This window comes from Cyclopterus lumpus, chromosome 1, assembly GCF_009769545.1.
Source record: "Cyclopterus lumpus isolate fCycLum1 chromosome 1, fCycLum1.pri, whole genome shotgun sequence".
Lineage (NCBI taxonomy): Eukaryota > Metazoa > Chordata > Actinopteri > Perciformes > Cyclopteridae > Cyclopterus > Cyclopterus lumpus.
In genome coordinates this window covers 11,058,425-11,076,621 of record NC_046966.1, presented here as the reverse complement: position 1 = coordinate 11,076,621, position 18,197 = coordinate 11,058,425, and the positions used below count along the sequence as shown (strand labels likewise).

The 18,197-nt window shown below is 40.8% G+C and overlaps 2 protein-coding genes and 1 long non-coding RNA gene across 3 annotated transcripts; 2 read left to right on the top strand and 1 right to left on the bottom strand.

Annotated features, from left to right (window-relative positions):
* The first annotated feature begins 126 nt into the window (after positions 1-126).
* Positions 127-1,667, top strand: atp5md (ATP synthase membrane subunit DAPIT). The gene is made up of 4 exons (XM_034542721.1): positions 127-227; positions 1,127-1,228; positions 1,350-1,443; positions 1,540-1,667. Exons 2-3 carry the CDS (start codon positions 1,145-1,147, stop codon positions 1,437-1,439), a joined length of 174 nt encoding a protein of 57 aa, XP_034398612.1. The 5' UTR covers positions 127-227; positions 1,127-1,144; the 3' UTR covers positions 1,440-1,443; positions 1,540-1,667.
* Positions 1,657-7,788, bottom strand: taf5 (TAF5 RNA polymerase II, TATA box binding protein (TBP)-associated factor). Its single transcript, XM_034542719.1, has 11 exons — positions 7,344-7,788; positions 6,531-6,759; positions 6,096-6,411; positions 5,819-5,982; positions 5,188-5,323; positions 4,984-5,104; positions 4,736-4,865; positions 3,379-3,543; positions 3,080-3,257; positions 2,455-2,632; positions 1,657-2,264 (listed from the first exon to the last, which is right to left on the bottom strand). Exons 1-11 carry the CDS (start codon positions 7,768-7,770, stop codon positions 2,050-2,052), a joined length of 2,259 nt encoding a protein of 752 aa, XP_034398610.1. The 5' UTR covers positions 7,771-7,788; the 3' UTR covers positions 1,657-2,049.
* On the top strand, positions 7,396-16,559 carry LOC117737062. The gene is made up of 3 exons (XR_004610012.1): positions 7,396-7,505; positions 11,553-11,719; positions 16,467-16,559. It is a non-coding gene; the product is annotated as an uncharacterized LOC117737062 (long non-coding RNA).
* Positions 16,560-18,197: the final 1,638 nt, after the last annotated feature.

The window sequence follows — 18,197 nt, the reverse complement described above, 5'->3', positions numbered from 1 at the left end:
GTGGGCGTTCTTCTGTCTCCAATCACAGACAAGAAAAAGTGACTGACTTCACTATTAGCCACTCAGTGGCCGTTTGAGACGCTAATATTGAGTGCTATTATTTTGGACCAATACGAACACACTTCCGGATTGCCAGAGTAGGCGGGACTTCCTACCAAATCTAGCATCGCGGCCTCTGCTGAAGGACACTTGTCTCGTTCTGTTTGCACAGGGGTCGAGAGCTAACGGTAAGTCACAACACATTTAGACATAAACGACACCCTTCACTTTTGGTTCAACAACGCTGAGTAGTAATGTACCCACGACATCTTTAAAACGCCTCTGGAATAATGTAGTATTTAATTAGCGGTCTGAAAATGCAACTAATTGGCATTAGCAGGCGAACCTAGCTAGCTTGCTTGCTAACGAGCTTTGCCGTTACTGGCCAATGAAAGTCAGTCTTAATAAAATGTTAAGAAGAAAACCGGTGGGTTATGCCTGAATGTCGTATTGCGTCAAAGCATGTGTTTAGCGTGTTGACATTGCTCGTAAGAAGCATGTCAAGCCAACCACCAGTACGGTTGGACCTCTATCTGTAGCTAACATCACATTAGGTTTAACTGACGTTAGTTTACACCTTCTATGAAAGTTGTCTGTGTGTAGCGGGACGAAATAAAAATGACACTTGAATATTGACTGACGTTAACGTGCTCGAGGTTGTGTTTTTTTTTCACACTCTGTCCTGTCAAGAGGAGTCGAGTCTTAAGTAAATTCCAATGCTGTGTGGCTAATACCAATGTAAAGGTCATATCAGTAGTTCAACTTAGATTTTTTTTAAATTAAATTTGCTGATTATTTCTCAGCTATAAATGTAGTTAAAAGGATGAGTTTCCCAGGGTGGAAGGTTTCTTCTTCAAATGACTTGCTTCGTGCAACCAACAAGTCCAGAAATAATTCAAATATATTCGTGTTACCATCATAGACGTCTAAATAATGAATTCACAGGATCTTTAAAATTGCGATGAAAGTTGTTGGCAGTTCTTTTTCAGCTGCATATATTTTTGTTCCACACAAGGTTACTGTAACATAGGTAAAGATTTAACTTGGCTCTCATACTTATTAATCGCATGCATTCTTCTTGTTATAGGACCATTAACAATCCATCATGGGAGGACACGACGCAGGAACGCACCAGTTCACTGGGTTTGCAAAGTACTTCAATGCATACACAATCACAGGAAGGAGGAATGTGAGTTGTGTTCAATTTAACTATAAATCAACTGTATTTTAATGCTTAAGAGTGAAACTGTCAAGCAGGCTAAAACTGTTACTCCTGAAACTTCCCATCCATACTCCTTTTTTCTCTGTAGTGTGTTTTGGCCACATACTCCACTCTACTAGCCATTGGCCTTTTCTTCAAATTGAAGCCAAAGAAACAGGCAGCTGTCACAGAAAAGTGATCATGTAAGTCTCTACATCCTATTATTTTCCAAATACATTGTACTTTAGGAAAGTAATGCTCCATTCATTTAACTCACAGCCCTCATTTTCTCCGTACAGGTGTCCATTTTGACCACCGTTTCACAGCTGGGAGAGGAGAAAGCATCTGGACATGCTTGTAATAAAATATCACTGTTTGGTTTCCTTATGTTAACAATAAAGAACATGTATGCCCAAAACATAGAAAACATTTTTTTTTATTTACAGTGTACACCAATATAAAATACTATGATACAGAAATGTCAGCCACGTGTTGAACAAAGCTGTACTCATGGCAGTGATTTTAAAAAAACAAAACTGTCTTCAATCAACAATGGCACTTATTATGGCGATGGGATATTTGCAATAGATCAGCTTGGATTTGTGGCCCAAATCTGTAGGACTGAGGGCCAGAACCGGAATCGGCTAACCGCACTTTATCTTCATCACAGCTAAATTCTCAACAGATGTGATTTGTTGATAATACAGTTTTTGTTTTAGTCCAACTGCAACTCAAATCTCTTCAATTAATTGGGGAATATAGGGACTAGAATTGCTTCTATGGATTATTTTTCGTAGTTCAGTAATGTCTCATGGATTATAGGAACCAGCGGCCAACAGCAGGTTCCGGCGGGTGAAGTGAAGGTGTATGACAGGTGTGGATTTTGACACGTAGGTGCCCAGCAGAAGCTCCTGGGAGTTATCTTGTAGATGGACGTGTCCTGTAGCCGCTGTGAAATCATCTGTCTCTAAATCGTCAAATGCTTTCAGAGCATCCCACAGACGAACCGTGTTGTCCATTGAGCCTGGAATAACAAGATAACGCAGTGTCAGTGCAACTATAATTGAACTAACGGATAACGACGGCAGAGGTGTGATCTTCTGTAGCTTAATCACTCTAAATATGTTTTTCTAAAGGAAATGGCTCCAAATGCATTCAGTTACATAACAGTGAATACATATTCTACTTATGTCAAATTAAAAGATGTCACCCACCGGAGGCGAGGATCTCTCCATCCCTGCTGAACCGGAGGGAGTAGATGGAGTCCGTGTGGCCTTTAAGCTCTCCAAACATCATCCCATTTCCAATGTCCCACAGAAGAACTCTGCCATCAGTGGCTCCTGAAGCCAAGAACTTACCATTGGGAGAGAAGGCCAGCGCATGGATAGGACCCTGGAAGACAGAGTTGAAGGCTGGCTGAGTGGTTGTCTTTGCAACAGTCAATTTTGTTAGCTGTGCTGTGACTTTTTAGCATATTTAACTCTGGGGGTGTAAAGGAAATCCTCTGAATAGCATTACTTTATAGCACGCACCAGAATTTATAGAGGTCTTGCTCCCAGACTCATGGGTGTAGACACTGCATGTTATGTTAAATTGGCTAGCTACATTTAATTTATTGGGATCAACTTAGTTTTGATGTTGAATATGAATCATGTCACTATTTGCTGGCGTGTGTGAGTCAAACTAAACTAAATGTAACTACGGACATTTTTAGATTTTGTTTACATTTGTAAATGCTTAATTTCATTACTTTAGACAAGCGATTAGGCGTTCACGATATGGCCCTATGCACAATGAGAAACCACAGATGTGGGGCTCTGCTCTGGAGACTCATCTGACCTTGTGACCGGTGAAGATGCGCACACAGTTTCCGTTCAGGACGTCCCAGAGTCGGATGGTGCGATCAGAAGAACCCGTGGCCACGTAATTGGAGTTGGGGTGGAAGCGGGTGCAAGTGATATCAGCTAGGTGACCAGAAAACATCCTCAGAGGCTGGTAGTGATCTGTTGCCCAGAGACTGTATGTTCGGGAAAGCACAATGTTAAGTAATGACGGACATCTGTAGACAGGGCAGCTGTGTATCCACAGTGTGTTTTTCTCTGTGTTATTGAAGAATAAGGAAAAAAACGGTTTCTTACCGGGCAACTCTGTCGTGTCCCCCGGAGATAAAATAGTACCCATGGGGGGAAAAGTGTGTGTCCCACACTGGGTAGTTGTGACCTTTGTAGCCCACCAGACAAGTAAATGTTTGGAGACTCCACAGCCTGACTGTGCCATCTTCAGAACTGGATAGCAAGTAGTTTCTGAGAGTCAAAACAAGGAATTACAAGTTATATTAGTCAGGGGTCTCAACTTTGTGCCTTTTTCTTTTTAATACTCTAAACGTAAGTGCACAAACTGACAATAATGTTGTAACGTAAGCTGCAAAAAAAAGTAATTAAATTGTTTATATAAGCCCAGTGAACATAGTATGCTTGTTTATTGCCTAATATATGTAAGAAACTGGACAGCGAAGAATTTCCTTCAATTGAACTCAACCAAAACAGAAGTTGTTGTTATTGTTTATTCTGTACACATGACATCTATTGCACTTCTGTCCATCCGGGGAGAGGGATCCTCCTCGGTTTTCCCGAAGGTTTCTTCCCTTTTTCTCTCAGTGAAAGGTTTTTTTGGGGGGGAGTTTTTACTGATCCGATGTGAGCTCCAGGACAGAGGATGTCTTATGTGTACATATTGTAAAGCCCTCTGAAGCTAATGTGTGATTTTGGGCTATACAAAATAAACTGAATGTAATCGAATTGTCTCCAGCAACACAAACATTAAATTACTTCCATCTACGAAGTACCTGCTTGAATACATCAGGCCTGTTTCTATATAAATATTGGCATCTTGTTTGACTCTAATCTGAGTTTTGAGCAGAAACCATTTTAAAGACTTGTACAAACATGCTTTTATCAACTAACGCCTCAGTAGAAAAGCGGTAAACCGGCTGCCCAGTACAGAACTCAGCTGCAAGGCTTTTAACTAAGTAAACAGGTTTGAAGACATTACTCTGTTTTTAGCCTATTCACACAGGCTTCTAGTGGGTTTTAGAATTTATTTTAAGCTTCCTTTAATTACTTCGAGGCACTAAACGGTTTGACTCTCAGATCAGTTATCTCTGTACAATCCTGCTCGCACTTTGAGATACTGACTTTTATCTGAACTCAGAGCCGAGGCTCTGGAAGACCCAACCTGAGGAAATACGGCAGGCTTCTTTTAAATCTAAGCTTAAAATATTATTATATTCCAACGCCTTACCTGATTTCACCCAAGTCTGTTTTTTATTCTGTTTTTGGGTTCTGCTATTTTTAACATTTAATGTGGTTTGTTTAATTCTTATATTGCTGTGTTTTTGTTTGTTCTTTGCTTACTATGTCAAGAACTAACTTTGTTTTGAAAAGGGCTATACAAATAAAGACTTTATTGTTATTATTATTATTATTATTATTATACCTGTCTGGGCTGAAGCTGATGCCATACACCGGGCCACTGTGTCCATAGAGGATCTTTGACTCGCTGGCCGTCTTCTCATCCATGATCCTCTCCAGCACATCGTCCGACTCTTTGTCAATCAGATTCAAGTCTAGAGAGAGAGAGAGAGAGAGAGAGAGAGAGAGAGAGAGAGAGAGAGAGAGACTTATGTTATAGAAAGTCATAATAACATCAAGCTGGGTCGCCATGGTCACAGTCTTGCTCTGTACCTGCTGCAGACTTGACCTTGCGGAGCTTTTTCGGTGTGACACTCCACACCCGTACTGTGGAGTCAGCAAAGCCTCCTGCGATCAGGCTGGAGTCATCTGTGAAGTCCACTGCAGTCAGACCCTATGAGAATAAAAGAAATTATTCTTGTGTAGTTGACAATGAACTGTCTATTATCCATCACTTGCTTGGTTATAAGTTGTCACCTGGTAAGCATTGAGAAAAGAGTAGAAGCAGATGGAGGGCAGGTTATCTGGTCCCAGGCGGATCCTCTTGGTGGCCTCCTTCATGTACATGATCTTGTCCAGCTTGTCTGAATCCTTTAGTTCTGGAAGAGGGATCCTGAAAAACAATGTGAACTGTCACTGACTGGTGGATCCACAAGCAGTTTAAAGATTTTAAAAAAAGGAGCTTGTAAGTAATAAACTCAATAACTGAAATTATGACTCTTCTAAAACATAGCAATGTGTAGAGACTTGGATGTTTGGCAAGAACAACATTATGAACTGTCTTGTCCTGTACGTGGATAGGTACTTTCCTTAAAATTAAAAGTTGGAATTCATGCAATAATGTTGAACTGTGTCCCTCAACACTGCAGCTAACTTCTAATGAATCATAATGCTCTGGCAACAACATTAGCTGATGGAGACAGAACGAATGGACCGGCGGCGCACATTCAGAGCTACGTAGAGCGTTTCAATGGAATTGCATTGCTAGGCAGCAACGTGGGTCCATGTTTACTTTCTGTCGGCTTCTGTCATTCACATACAGTGCAACAGGAAATAAAGCGGTACACACGTGGAATGTTTATGTTTACAAATGTAAAATATTCTCTACCTAGTCTGTGACGGTGCATGAGGATCCTGCTTCTTGCTCTTGGAGCCCATGCTGTCCTTTTTGGGTTTCTTCTTCTTGGGTTTACCCTCCTCATTTTCTGCCTCCTCATCCTCATCATCAAGAGGCAGCTCAATTTCTGGTTCCTTCAGTAGTCCATAGTAAACCTGTATTAATGATAATAAAAGAAAGAGCATGTCATGAATTAAACAATAGTGAGAAATGCATGATGGACACAAAGAAAACCCATCATATTCGAGTGTTGGTGTATAAATCCAACCTTAGCCTTATTGGCCTCTCGTTTGCCCTCTCCTGCCAAGCTGCCAGACATGGCGTCAATCTGGCTCTTGCTGCGTGGCATGCCATCGAAGATGTCAATGTAGAGATGCTCTTGTATGATATTCCAGATTTGGTTGTTCTGGCGCTCCTGCAGGTGCCTCTTCAGCAGCTGGTAAGAGTCACGGGAGATACGCAGGACAAACTTGCTGGTACGGAAGTCCAGCAGAGTCTCATTGCCTCTCATGTGCTCCCTCTTGGACAAGCTGGACAAAATTCGCAAGTCATCTTCGTAGTAACACTCTTGATCACCGGTGTACCTGAGATGGTGAGAAACAAAAGAGGTATGGTTTATCAACTGTGCAGAATTGAATGCTAAAACAACATCAAGTTCAGTGTTTATAGTTAGAAAGTTGTACTGTATGTCAAGGAAACTCACTTTTCAAAGAACGCCTTGGCCTCACTTTCGTAATTGTTGTACACCAGTTCCAAATACATGTGCACGAACAGCGGGTAGAAGACTTGGGACAGCTCTGCTCGGTGGCAGTCCAACACCGATTCTATGAACCTCTTCAGGCCGCTGTAGTAAACCGGGTACAGCTTTGGGTCTCCCTGCTGGCTGTAAGCTGACAGCACCACGTTGACATCTGGTTGGTCCTCTCCAGCAGCTGTTGGAGAAAAAGTCTCAGTGAGATGTGCATTAAGCTAAGCTTTAAAAAAATCAAAATGTATATACCTTAACTGTCATTTAGGTAAATAATTAAAATATAATGGCTCTATAACACAACTTTTAAACTACGAGATGATGATGACAACTAAGCAGCTGTGGGAAAAACCTGCTAAGTGGAGTAATTTCTTGAGTTATTGTTGACACTTGAACTGAAATGCAAATTAGTACATGTTAATTTGAAAAGGTAAAAGTTTGTGAACTCAATGACCAGAAACACAAAACATTATAATGTAACTCGTGCATCTCTGCAATACATACTGTCTTTACAACAACAACAACAACAACAACAACAACACTTTAACTGAGACTCGGAGGACTTGTGATCAGCATATTGTAGTTCATGTATTTCTGGTCATTGAAAGTACGATCATAGTAACTCTATAGTCATACGCATGATAAGTATGATTCAAAGGGGAAATACTCATTTATTGTGTTAGTTTATAAATGAATCCAAACGTTTGGATTCACGATGCAAAAGCGTTTCACACAATTAAACAACAGTCGCCAAATTTTCTATCGGACCTTTAGTTGGCGCCGGGGCTACAGCGGCGGATGAGGCTGTCGAGGCGGTCACCCGGCTGAGAAGAGCGCTCGCATCCCCGCCTGCTGCGTCTCCACTCCCCGCAGCACCACCCGAACCTGCCCCGGAGGAGTCGCCCCCCTTCAGATCTAGAGAATCCTCTGGTAATCCCGCTTCACGACGCAAAATGTCCACGGACTCGGTCAGTTTGTTCTTTTTCAGGAATTGCAGTACTGCCAGCAGCGTCTGCTGGTCCTCCGGGGCTCCCGCCGACGATTTATTACTTCCAGCCGAAGCACTGGAGCTGGGGGACGCAGAGAGCGGTCCTCCGTCGTTTGCATTATTATTTCCAATGCCATCGCTTGATGGTTCTGTTTTTATGTCTTTTTCTTCGACCGCGTCGACCAGACCACCTTGTACGGCCGCCATTTTAAAAATGAAATGCGCATGTGCGAGGTTTAAAAACGGAAAACACTCGCTGTGTAAGATCAGATCACCTGATTGGTGCTTTTTGATGCAACGTCATCCCGTGTAGAGCAGATCTCCCGCCTCCCACCAGCGTCTGTCACTCAGCGGAAACTAGTCTGCTGGTGTTAATTGGAACAATATCTAAATTTATAACCCGTCATTTTATCATCAGCAGGTTAATTTGAGCTCCGATAGTTCTCAAATAAGCTATATCCATATTTACCAAGCATAGCTATTGCACCTTTTTTCATTTTCATTATATTAAAACTCATGTAAACTGTATGCATTTGAAGACTGATTACATTACATGTCATTTAGCTGACGCTTTTATCCAAAGCGATTTACAATAAGTGCATTAAACCATGAGTCCAAACTCAGAACAACAAGAATCGAGAAAGTACAATTTCTTCAATAAAGTTAAACTACAAAGTGCTATCAGTAAGAACCATTTAAGTGCTATTATAATATATTAAGTAAAAGTTATATTTATACTTCACTTAATGTGTTTATTTTAAACTGAATAGCATATTTCATTCATAATTAGTGATGTACCATTTTGAACCAGATGGTGGCACTTTGGTCCCACATAACTCCGACACAGTCTTGAGCATCCACGCCAGATAACCTCCTTGGACAAATGTTGACGAGAAACCGAGCCCAAACTAATGATAATCGTGATTATTGCTTAACATACTGATTCTTTTCTCAATTGATCTTTATTGTTTTGTCTTTAAAAGGTTAGCAAATGAAAAAATGTACATCAGACGTTCCTGGACCTCCCATATGTGTTGTTTTGTCCAACCAATAGTAAAAATATTGAAAATATCAAAGATACTCAAATGCCAGATAATATTCACATTTAGGAAGCTGACACTAGTACATACAAATATATATATATATATATATATATATATATATATATATATATATATATATATATATATATTTGCAACATTTTATATTTAGAGACAAATAGCTTTGCCCTAGAATCTTATAGTCATGCTGTTAAGACAGCTTTTGTTCATGGAATATCCCTCTGTGCTCCACAGTCTCATATCATTGTAAAACAATGCACTATTGTCCCCTTTATTTGAAATACAAATTATTAATGCCAGTCAACAGGAGATGCAATAAAGTGAGGAACATACAGGTTTTAAATGGCATTGTGATCTTGATAAGCACTTGATCAACTTTGTGTTTTGCAAACTTGGATTGATTTAATTGTAGCAGTGGGGAAAAACCCATGACAAATAGAAATGACATACAAATATCAGCAGTATACCCACTTTGCATTCTGCTGACACTGTATTTCTGCCCATACAGAATAACACACCTTCCCTGTCAGAGATACACTCATACCGCTGACTGTGCATTATTTGGGTCAGCACAGTATTTGTTTACATTTCTATGGGACTGACAGTAAATCAGGCCTTAATAGCATTTTATTTTATTTTCAAACAGTGCACTGCCCTTGTTTACTCACTGGCAGCCTTTCTCATTCAGTTCAAGTCTCTTTTAAGTATTTTGCTCAATTTCTGACTTAATTATAACACCTCATGAATTGTAATGTATGTACATGTTACAATGTTGTTTTTCGTCGAGCTCAGATGCACTTGAAGAAGGCGCTCTCTCCGGCTCATCCACACTGGAGCGATAACTGCTGCGGCAGGTTTAACGACTGCAGACTCAGGTCCATAGTGAGGGGTGGGGACAAAGAAGGAGAAGGGTTCACAGCAGAAGCAGGAGGGCGTTGTATAACATTGCGGTGGTAGCTCGTGAGTTGGAGAGATGGGGGTGGGGTGGGGATGTTTGGTGGGTGTAGGAGACAAACACGTTAACATCAGCAACTCAGGGCGTGGTCATCAGTGCAGGTTCATTGCAACGCTGCTAATGAGTGTGAGGAGGAGACATTACTGCTTTTGGTGTCACTGAATGACAGTGACAATATATGTGGTATAATACTAAAATGAGCAACTTTACTAAGTGTGTTTGAGCTCTTCTCGTATTCACCCTCTGAAGATATGCAGTTGACCAGTGGACACGTGTCAGGCCAAAGGCTAAGGATTTAAGATCTATAATGTTCCCTTCATATATGATGTACATAGAGCCCGTTGTGCTGAATGATTACAATGTCCAGCACCTGTGCCACAATAAATCGATGTTGTATTTGGAATGATTTTATTTTGAAATTATAGAATAATGAATGGTAATTAAAGACAGAAAAGACAATCTCTTGTGGCCGCTTTAATGCCTCATGCAGCTCACCAGTGTTAACATTGATTTGAAATAAACCTGAGGCAGTCAGCTGGTAATCAAGGGTTGAATTGTGTTAAGTGAGAGATAACGGGCTTTTGAGGTACTGACCCTTTAACACTACCAATTTAGAACATTTCAAAAGACATTCACTTTTAATGTAGTATTTCTGCATTTACTTTTAATCTATTTGATTTCTTCCAATTGTATTAAACCAGTCTAGATGTTGGTGTGTGTCAAGCTGTACACAATTAAAAAGCTTTCTTCCCTCTCCCATAAAATGGTGACATCCCAAAAAGCATTGGGAAAAAGTATGCTTTTGGGATTTTAACTCACAAACCCCCACTTCCGTAACCTTTTGTCTTATGCTATAGCCAGTTTGGTGCGTGTGGGTGTGGTCTTATATTCAAAGTATGTAAAGCTGCTCACATGCTCTTCACAATAGTAATGAAGTGTTCAGAGGCGAGAGACACATGGTCAGTACAATCCTCCTGTCACACCTCAGTGATTACTTTTCTCAGTTTCTCTCATTGTGTGCAGAAGCTGGAGGACTCTCCCACCAACCTACTGTCTCTCTCTCCCTCTCCCTCTCCGCTCTCTCGCTCTCTCTCTCTCTCTCTCTCTCTGTGTGTGTGTGTGTGTGTGTGTGTGTGTGTGTGTGTGTGTCAGGAGGCAGCAGGGTGTGGCATCACCCAGCATAGACAGCTCTGTAGGAGCACAAAGGCCCTCAAAGAAAACTGCACTTAAACCCCTGAAATTCATATTGCTGTAGAGCCACAACAAACCTTTTGAGAGAAATTAAATAGTATATTGTGCAATCCAAACATTAGAATTGCATGTCAATTGCTGCCGTACTAGTGATGCTGATACCACTGACATGCATTACTGATTCAAATTCTGATTCAAGTCTTTTTCTTTGTGTTTACGTGGTTAATGCGCTTCAGGGGATACGCTGTTATGAAAGTTCCCTGAAGCTGTTATGATTATGTGCCAGTAAAAATGTCCTCTGATAAGATTGGAAGGGAGGTTTATAGCAGATGTGCTAATTGGTATTGTTGGCATCACCCCAAGTTTGGAAGAAATAAGCAGCAAATGAAACATTTCAGTCATTGGATTATAGTTTTAACAAGGCATACGCTGTAAAACTAAAACTAAAAAGATGAACGGCAAAAGCTATTGTTAAAATAAGATTACCTTTGCAGCAAAGTGTGTATGTGCATACAAAGAGTGATGTAGTCCTGAGAGCGCAGAGTGGGGCGTTGCAGTTTTAGTCACTTCCAGTGGTTTTATTTTAATGCATGCACATGTATATCATTTCCCCTGCTGCGAGAAATGGAGCAGTTGAGCTGCATTTAATGATTACTTGAAATATATTCACCATCCCCATAAGATAATGCCTGCTTTTGAAAGGGTACTATGGTAAGAATAATCTTATAGGATGCTGTGTTTGTCCGTCCTCACTTTCTTATGATGGTGTTACTGTTTTCCAGGAAGGGACACCGAGCCGTCCACCAGAGAGCGAGCGTGTGAAGCAGACGATCTGTGATGCTTACCTGCACATTTAAATGAGTTGTTGCCTTCCTGTAGCCACTGCCTGTCTATCTATGAGCACGAAACGGACAGGAAATGCATCAAAATCCCCCACTGACATGCACAGGTAAATAATTCATGAGGAGTGACTCTCAGAAGAGGTGGAAAATGCCCTAAGAGAAGCACAAGGGGAGGGAGGGAGTGGGGGGAAAGATGAAGGGAGAAGAAGGAGGGGTAAGGCAGTGTGGTGGTTGGGATGGGGATTGGGTCGGGGAACAGGGGGGCGTGGCATCGCACGGGGAGCAGTAACAAGAAAGAAAGGATGGTGCCTTAAACTGAGAGGATGTACGGTTGATAGAGAGGCAGGAAGAGATGCTCGATTGAGATTGTGAAAGTGTGAGGTGAGAGGCAGATGTAAAGGAAGGTGTGTAAAGGAAGAGAACTCACAGTAAAGCAGATATCTTGCAGTGATGTGAGAAGTGAGCTGAAAGGGAAGACGGGGGATGAGGATTTCTCTTCTGGTAGCCATGAGCAACAAGGAAGAATTGCATCTTCATCCAGTTTAATATTCACAGTGGAGTGAAACAGTAAAACAGAGCTGCCATGTTTGTGATGGACTTTTAAATTAAAACTAATTAAAACTAAATTGGACTTGATGCACACAATATTGAACCCTTATTTGCATTGCTCTCACAAGCAACTGGGGATCAAACCTTTATCCAACCTGAAAATCTTTTTTTGCACCAGCTATATCATACAATTTGGAGTTAGAAATACTAGTATTAGGTTTTTTGTTTTTTTTAATCCATCTTTACGTAACTCACTCAAAGCATTCTGGTTAGCTTTTATCTGTCACTCTTTGTCTTATATAGCCACTCTTATTTTCTTTGGCCTGAACGTACGTGTGTGTGTGTGTGTGTGTGTGTGTGTGTGTGTGTGTGTGTGTGTGTGTGTGTGTGTGTGTGTGTGTGTGTGTGTGTGTGTGTGTGTGTGTGTGTGTATGTGATGGCACACTTGCATGCGTGCATTGATGCATCTTAGAGCCTTTTGCCCATTCAAGTGGAATAATGGGTGTGAAGGCAGAGCTGTGGCACTAGCGATCCCCATTTGGGGGAATGAAATGTCGGGAGCTTGCATTATTCAATACTGACCTAACTGAAGGGCTGGATCTTGCACGCAGTTGTCGGCTCTTCCGGCCTTATGGATGTGCAATGGTAGCCATACGGAAGCAACCTTGTTCAAATCCCCCAGAACAGCTGGGTTAGATGAAATACAGTCTTTACTCTGTCAAAGTGCCCTTAAGCAAGGCATTTAATCCCGGTCTGCTCAAAGGCAACTGCTACAGTAACCTTCAACACAAGTCTGAAGGAGTAGTTACACTGCAAAAAGCATCTGTCGTAACAAGTCATTCAGTCTACTCCGCTATCCAACTTTCTAAAACTAAAACCATTATCTCAGTAGGTTAAAGGAGTAGTTTGACCTTTGTGGAACTTGTTTGCTTTCTTGAGAGTTGGATAAGAAGACTTGTACCAAGTTCATGTTTGTACAATAAACATAATAAGCTCTGTTTCTTGTAGCTGCACATGAAAAAAAGTAGATATAACTTGTTAATTGCTGAACTTTAGAGATGCTTGTTAGGTGGATAATTTTTAACCTTGAGATAAAGCCAGGCTAGCTGGTTTCCTTCTATTTCCAATCTTTGTGTTAAGCTCACAAGCTTAGAGGCAGCTTCATATCTATCTATCAATCTGTTCATCTAAGTCTTGGCAATAAAGAAAATACATTTAGACCTATTTGTATGTAAGTATTCTTTTAAGTTAATTTCACTTGTTCGTGCTGCTGTTTCCCTTGTTACATTATTTGTCAGTGTCTTGAAACAACACTAAATAAGGCAGTTGCTGCAGTAACATCTAGAAAATGTACATTGCTGTAGGCTCCTTAGGCCTCAGTGTGCTAATGTTATCATTTAGCTTTAACAAGCTCATATTGCAACATAGCCTACACTGCTATCCCACTGTGGGTGTCATCCCTGTGTTTCCAGGGTCCCCATTGTGAGAGATTGGTCAGGGCTATCTTTGCAGTTCAAAAAAGTGCAAAAGAACAAAGGGAGATGGGCATTTCAAATGCAGTTAGAAAGTCATCTGTTTCCTAACGTGTGGAGTTGTGTTTATGAACAAATGTTTTCACTTTCTGCACAGCCTCTCTTCGCTCTCCCACGTGGGCCCTCCCCACGCATTTTCTGTCAGTAGATCTAACCAGACACTTGAGGTCCCACCCAACACAATGTTGTGCCCCACAGTTTTTTTATCACTATAAATAATGCAGGCTCCATCTAAAACTAATAAGGCAGGCGACATAACTAATTCAAACCAGGAAACATGCAGAGTCCTGTTGAAACATTTTGATTCAACTAATTATTTCATGCACCCCAAACTGTATGTCTCCGTATCACATATTACTTCATAACTAATGCTGTTATTATAATTCATTTTTTGTTGTTGAACCACATGTTGTTATTACAGAATGAAGCTCTGGAGAAGAGATAATTCACTGCATGATTGTCCTTTGTTCCAAACCCCTTCCAATAGCTCCCCTACCAAATTAGGCTTCTCTGCGGTCCAATAAGCCTGTTTAAAGATTAGCAAGCACACACACACAAGCACACACACACACGCACGCACACGCACACACACGCACACACACTCACGCGCACACACACACACACACACACACACACACACACACACACACACACACTGTGCTGACTGACAGCTGCTGAGAGGGAAAGATAAGTGGCCTCCAATTTGCCAAAGATCAGAAGTCCGGTACTTAAAGCCTAAATCAATAATTATAATTTGTAACCAATGGTGACAATAACCTTTTAGAGACAAATAATTAACAGACCTTTATGCTTTAAATTGTATTGTCTGTAGTTGTAGCTACAATATGCAGTTAGTTTCCTCTATGTGTGTGTGGGTATATGTATGGAATAGTTTATACAACATAAAAGACCTGAATAAAGAGAAATAGTTGTATTGTTAGCTGTTTCCAATCCCCTCATAAATTAGAATAATTTATCGGGAGATATTGCACCCCTCCCTCCTAGTGTGTCACATTGGCAGGATTCTTCTTCATGTGACCATAGAGCGGCTGATAAACAGATTTATGTCTCGCACATAGCAAGCTTTGGTAAATTCCTGAAATCTGTCAATGCGGCGCTGAACTAAATCCGGATTTGCTTTGTAAGCCGAGGTGTTCAGGAGCACCTTCGCTCTGTAGGTTATTAGTTAATTTGGGAGAAAGGACACATCAATTTCCAATCAGTGGCCTGTCATCATGGAGGAAAGGGACTCGCAAGGCACAGCTGTCACCAAGAGGGTGAGTGTGGACAGGATGGATGTCATTGAGCACATAGTAAATCTACATAAAAAGACATGCTGATTACACATACACACAAGCACACGCCTAAAATAAAATGTGTTTGCATTTACTTAGAAGCCGTCATGCTATATTTCAAATTGGAGTTTAGACAAAACTCATGACATAATAAACCATTAAAAACATGTCTCAAAATATCTTGTTTTACTGCTTTAGAAATAGTTTGCCTGAACAAAGCAAAAATAATGTAAATAGACTTTTTGTGGTGATCATTTCTTTTAATTTTCCCTTGGTCCACAGTTTAAATCCATAATTGTTTGGAGATTAAATGTATTAAAATTGGATACACATTTCACAAAATATAACTTAGTTGTTTGGAAGAGTAAGAAAGGGACATTTAGATAAAAAGCTGTTTCAACCGGAATAAAATCCACAATGGAATAAAACAAATAAAAAGGGATAAAGTGTCCTTTAGAAAGCAAAGGAACTAGTTAACTGCTTATTTTATATCAATCTAATGGATTCTGAATCTTAATGTCCGATTCTATTGTACAGTAAAATGTAATTTCCTTCTCCCTGAGCAATAATGGGATGTCTTCACCCTGAGAGAGACTAATTATGCTATTTCATGAGAGAAGGCATGCACAGCGAACACCAGCTTGAGAGTCGGTTAGATAATAGTCTTGTGTGTCGGGGAGTTTGGATCCTAACCTCGCAGCTCCTCGCAGCACACGGTGAACACTTTGTCAGAAAGCCAAAACACCAACAGATAAACTATCCTGTGAATCGGCCTCCAAATTGATTCATACGGTGATATATGACCTCTCCGTCTGCTCAGAAGCTGACTGCACACGCTTCCAAACTGCTTTTTAATTAGTAGCTGATCCTGCTCTATCGATCTGCTTTGGAACTATGGGGCGTTGGCTTACTATGGATCAGCTGCCCTTGTAATACACACAACAACAAAACCATATGCATACCTCTACACCACTCAGCCAGACCTTTTACTGTATTCACTTAATTATGGGACGTAAATATTTCAGCGGTTTAGTCCCACAGGCTCAGAATGAGTTGCCATTTTTAAATTACAGTCTCGCCAAGATAATGGAATGCTTTTGCATGTTTTCTTCCCGATCAATAGCTGTTAATGTGTGAACAGTGACACAGTATATCAGCCTCTGGGCAGAATGCCAGCAGGTGGGGAATGAGTGCAGTCAGCACTTTCAGAGATGGGAGAGGAGCGGGGGCGGCAAACGCACACATGCAATACCGTGGGCCTGGAGATGGGATGCCTTGACATTGCATGTATTTGATGTGTTGGTGTATTGCAGCAAAAAGGGGTGGGGCCAAGGGGGCAGAGACTCCTCACAAAAGGAGGAGGAAGGATGTAGACATGGACAAACATGATTGAACTCTGAATACGAATTAAACAGTATTTATGTATACACAATGGAATAAATTGTCTCTGTTTTGTGTGTGTGTTTCTTGCAATCTAGGACAACATCCACTGGTTGGTCTTCTATCGGGCTTCGTCTGCACGACCTAGCGGGAGATAAAGATGCTCATGGATCTTAAGTGATGGACGCTCAGACCTTCCTCCACACATAATGCAGATAGTGTGTCAAGCTTGTGACACTGCACATGAGATGAGAGAAATAAATGGGATATGCTGACCATAAAGAATCTTGCCATAGTTTGTCGTCATCCGTGGCCCGTAGCACCACACCTGCCAAAACAAATTAATTCGATGAGTTAACAACATCTGTTTGATGGTTTCTCTCGCTCAATAAGGCAATACCTTTGATCATTGGTGACATTTGATTAATGCAAGAAGCCATTAGTGTGAAATGCGCCCATAACTGTCCCTGCTCTCATTGAGAGAAAAATCGCTCTGTTAACGTCAGCTTGCCATTTCTTCCCCGTTGAATCTTAAAACCATCATAGCGCTATAAGTCTGCTGATCTGGAATGATGCCTTGTCATCACACTGCACTCACCCATGACTAGCAGGTTAGATTAAATGTCTCACTTCCAGGGAAACACTCAGCAGCAGTCCATTGCTAATCGTAATGTCATTTCTTCAAGCGTCAAGGTTAAAATAGATATTGCTGCACAAATGTGCACAGCGGAGTGAGGGGACGGCGGTATTGTTCGATACCACCCACCTGACCACCGCCCCACACATCATCTACAAAGACATTATCACCTTCAGTGGGTGAAGGTTGAAGGATGTGTGCAGCATTAAAGGGGCGATAAAACCTGATCACTTCATAGCTAAACCAACAAAAGTAATAACTCAAACATTTACTATACATTAACTCACAACAAATGGCTTTATTAATGGTTAATAAATAATTTGTTCATGCATTAGAGAGACATGATGCTTATTTTGAAGTCATTAATAAAGGGTCATGGGTTTCCCACAATAGTAGCTCAGACATTACCTTTCTCACGTGAGAGTGGTATCTTCCCAGCAGGAAAGCAAATAAGCGTATTTCCATGAAAGGTTTCTGAGATGGTTGCTGTGTCAGGGTCTAACTATTACATTGCAACATTGCAATGCAAAACAAAATTCTTTTTAATGGCTTTTTATGGATCTCTAAAGTAAAAATGCATTTCTTTCAACCTAATAAAAGTCCATTACGAGGTATGACTTATTGGAAAGTGGTACTATATTGTCCATCCTATTGAAACAATTTCATCCCACACCACAGGCAATGATTATTGGTCATTTTACATTTAGAATGTCTGCAAACATTGATGTAAAACTGTCAAACTCTTTAAAGGTGCTAAATAAAAAAATCACAAAGGCTCTCAACATGGCGACGGCTGAGCCGATGGTTCACAGCTAACGTTCATAACCGATCAGCTGACGCCGTGCTCACGTGCACAAATATGCAGTGAAAGCACACACGTTGTTCCCGGCTACGTAAAAAAAGAAAGGAGAAGTTCTGATAGCAACACACACAGGGAGAGCGAGTTCATTCTCTGAATATTGTGTAGAGAAACTTAAATATTCTACATGAATATAACAAATATTTGCCAAGTAAATTCTGTATTGGGTGTTTAAAGTGCTTTGATTTGTTTCAAAGGCTTTTAATCAGTTCATTTTGTGCAACTTGCATTTCCTTTGAGAACATCATAAGCACATTAATTACTTCTCAGGGTTCTTTTGATGATATAAGAGCATTTGTTTTCTTGAACATTTGCTCATTATATATCAAGTTG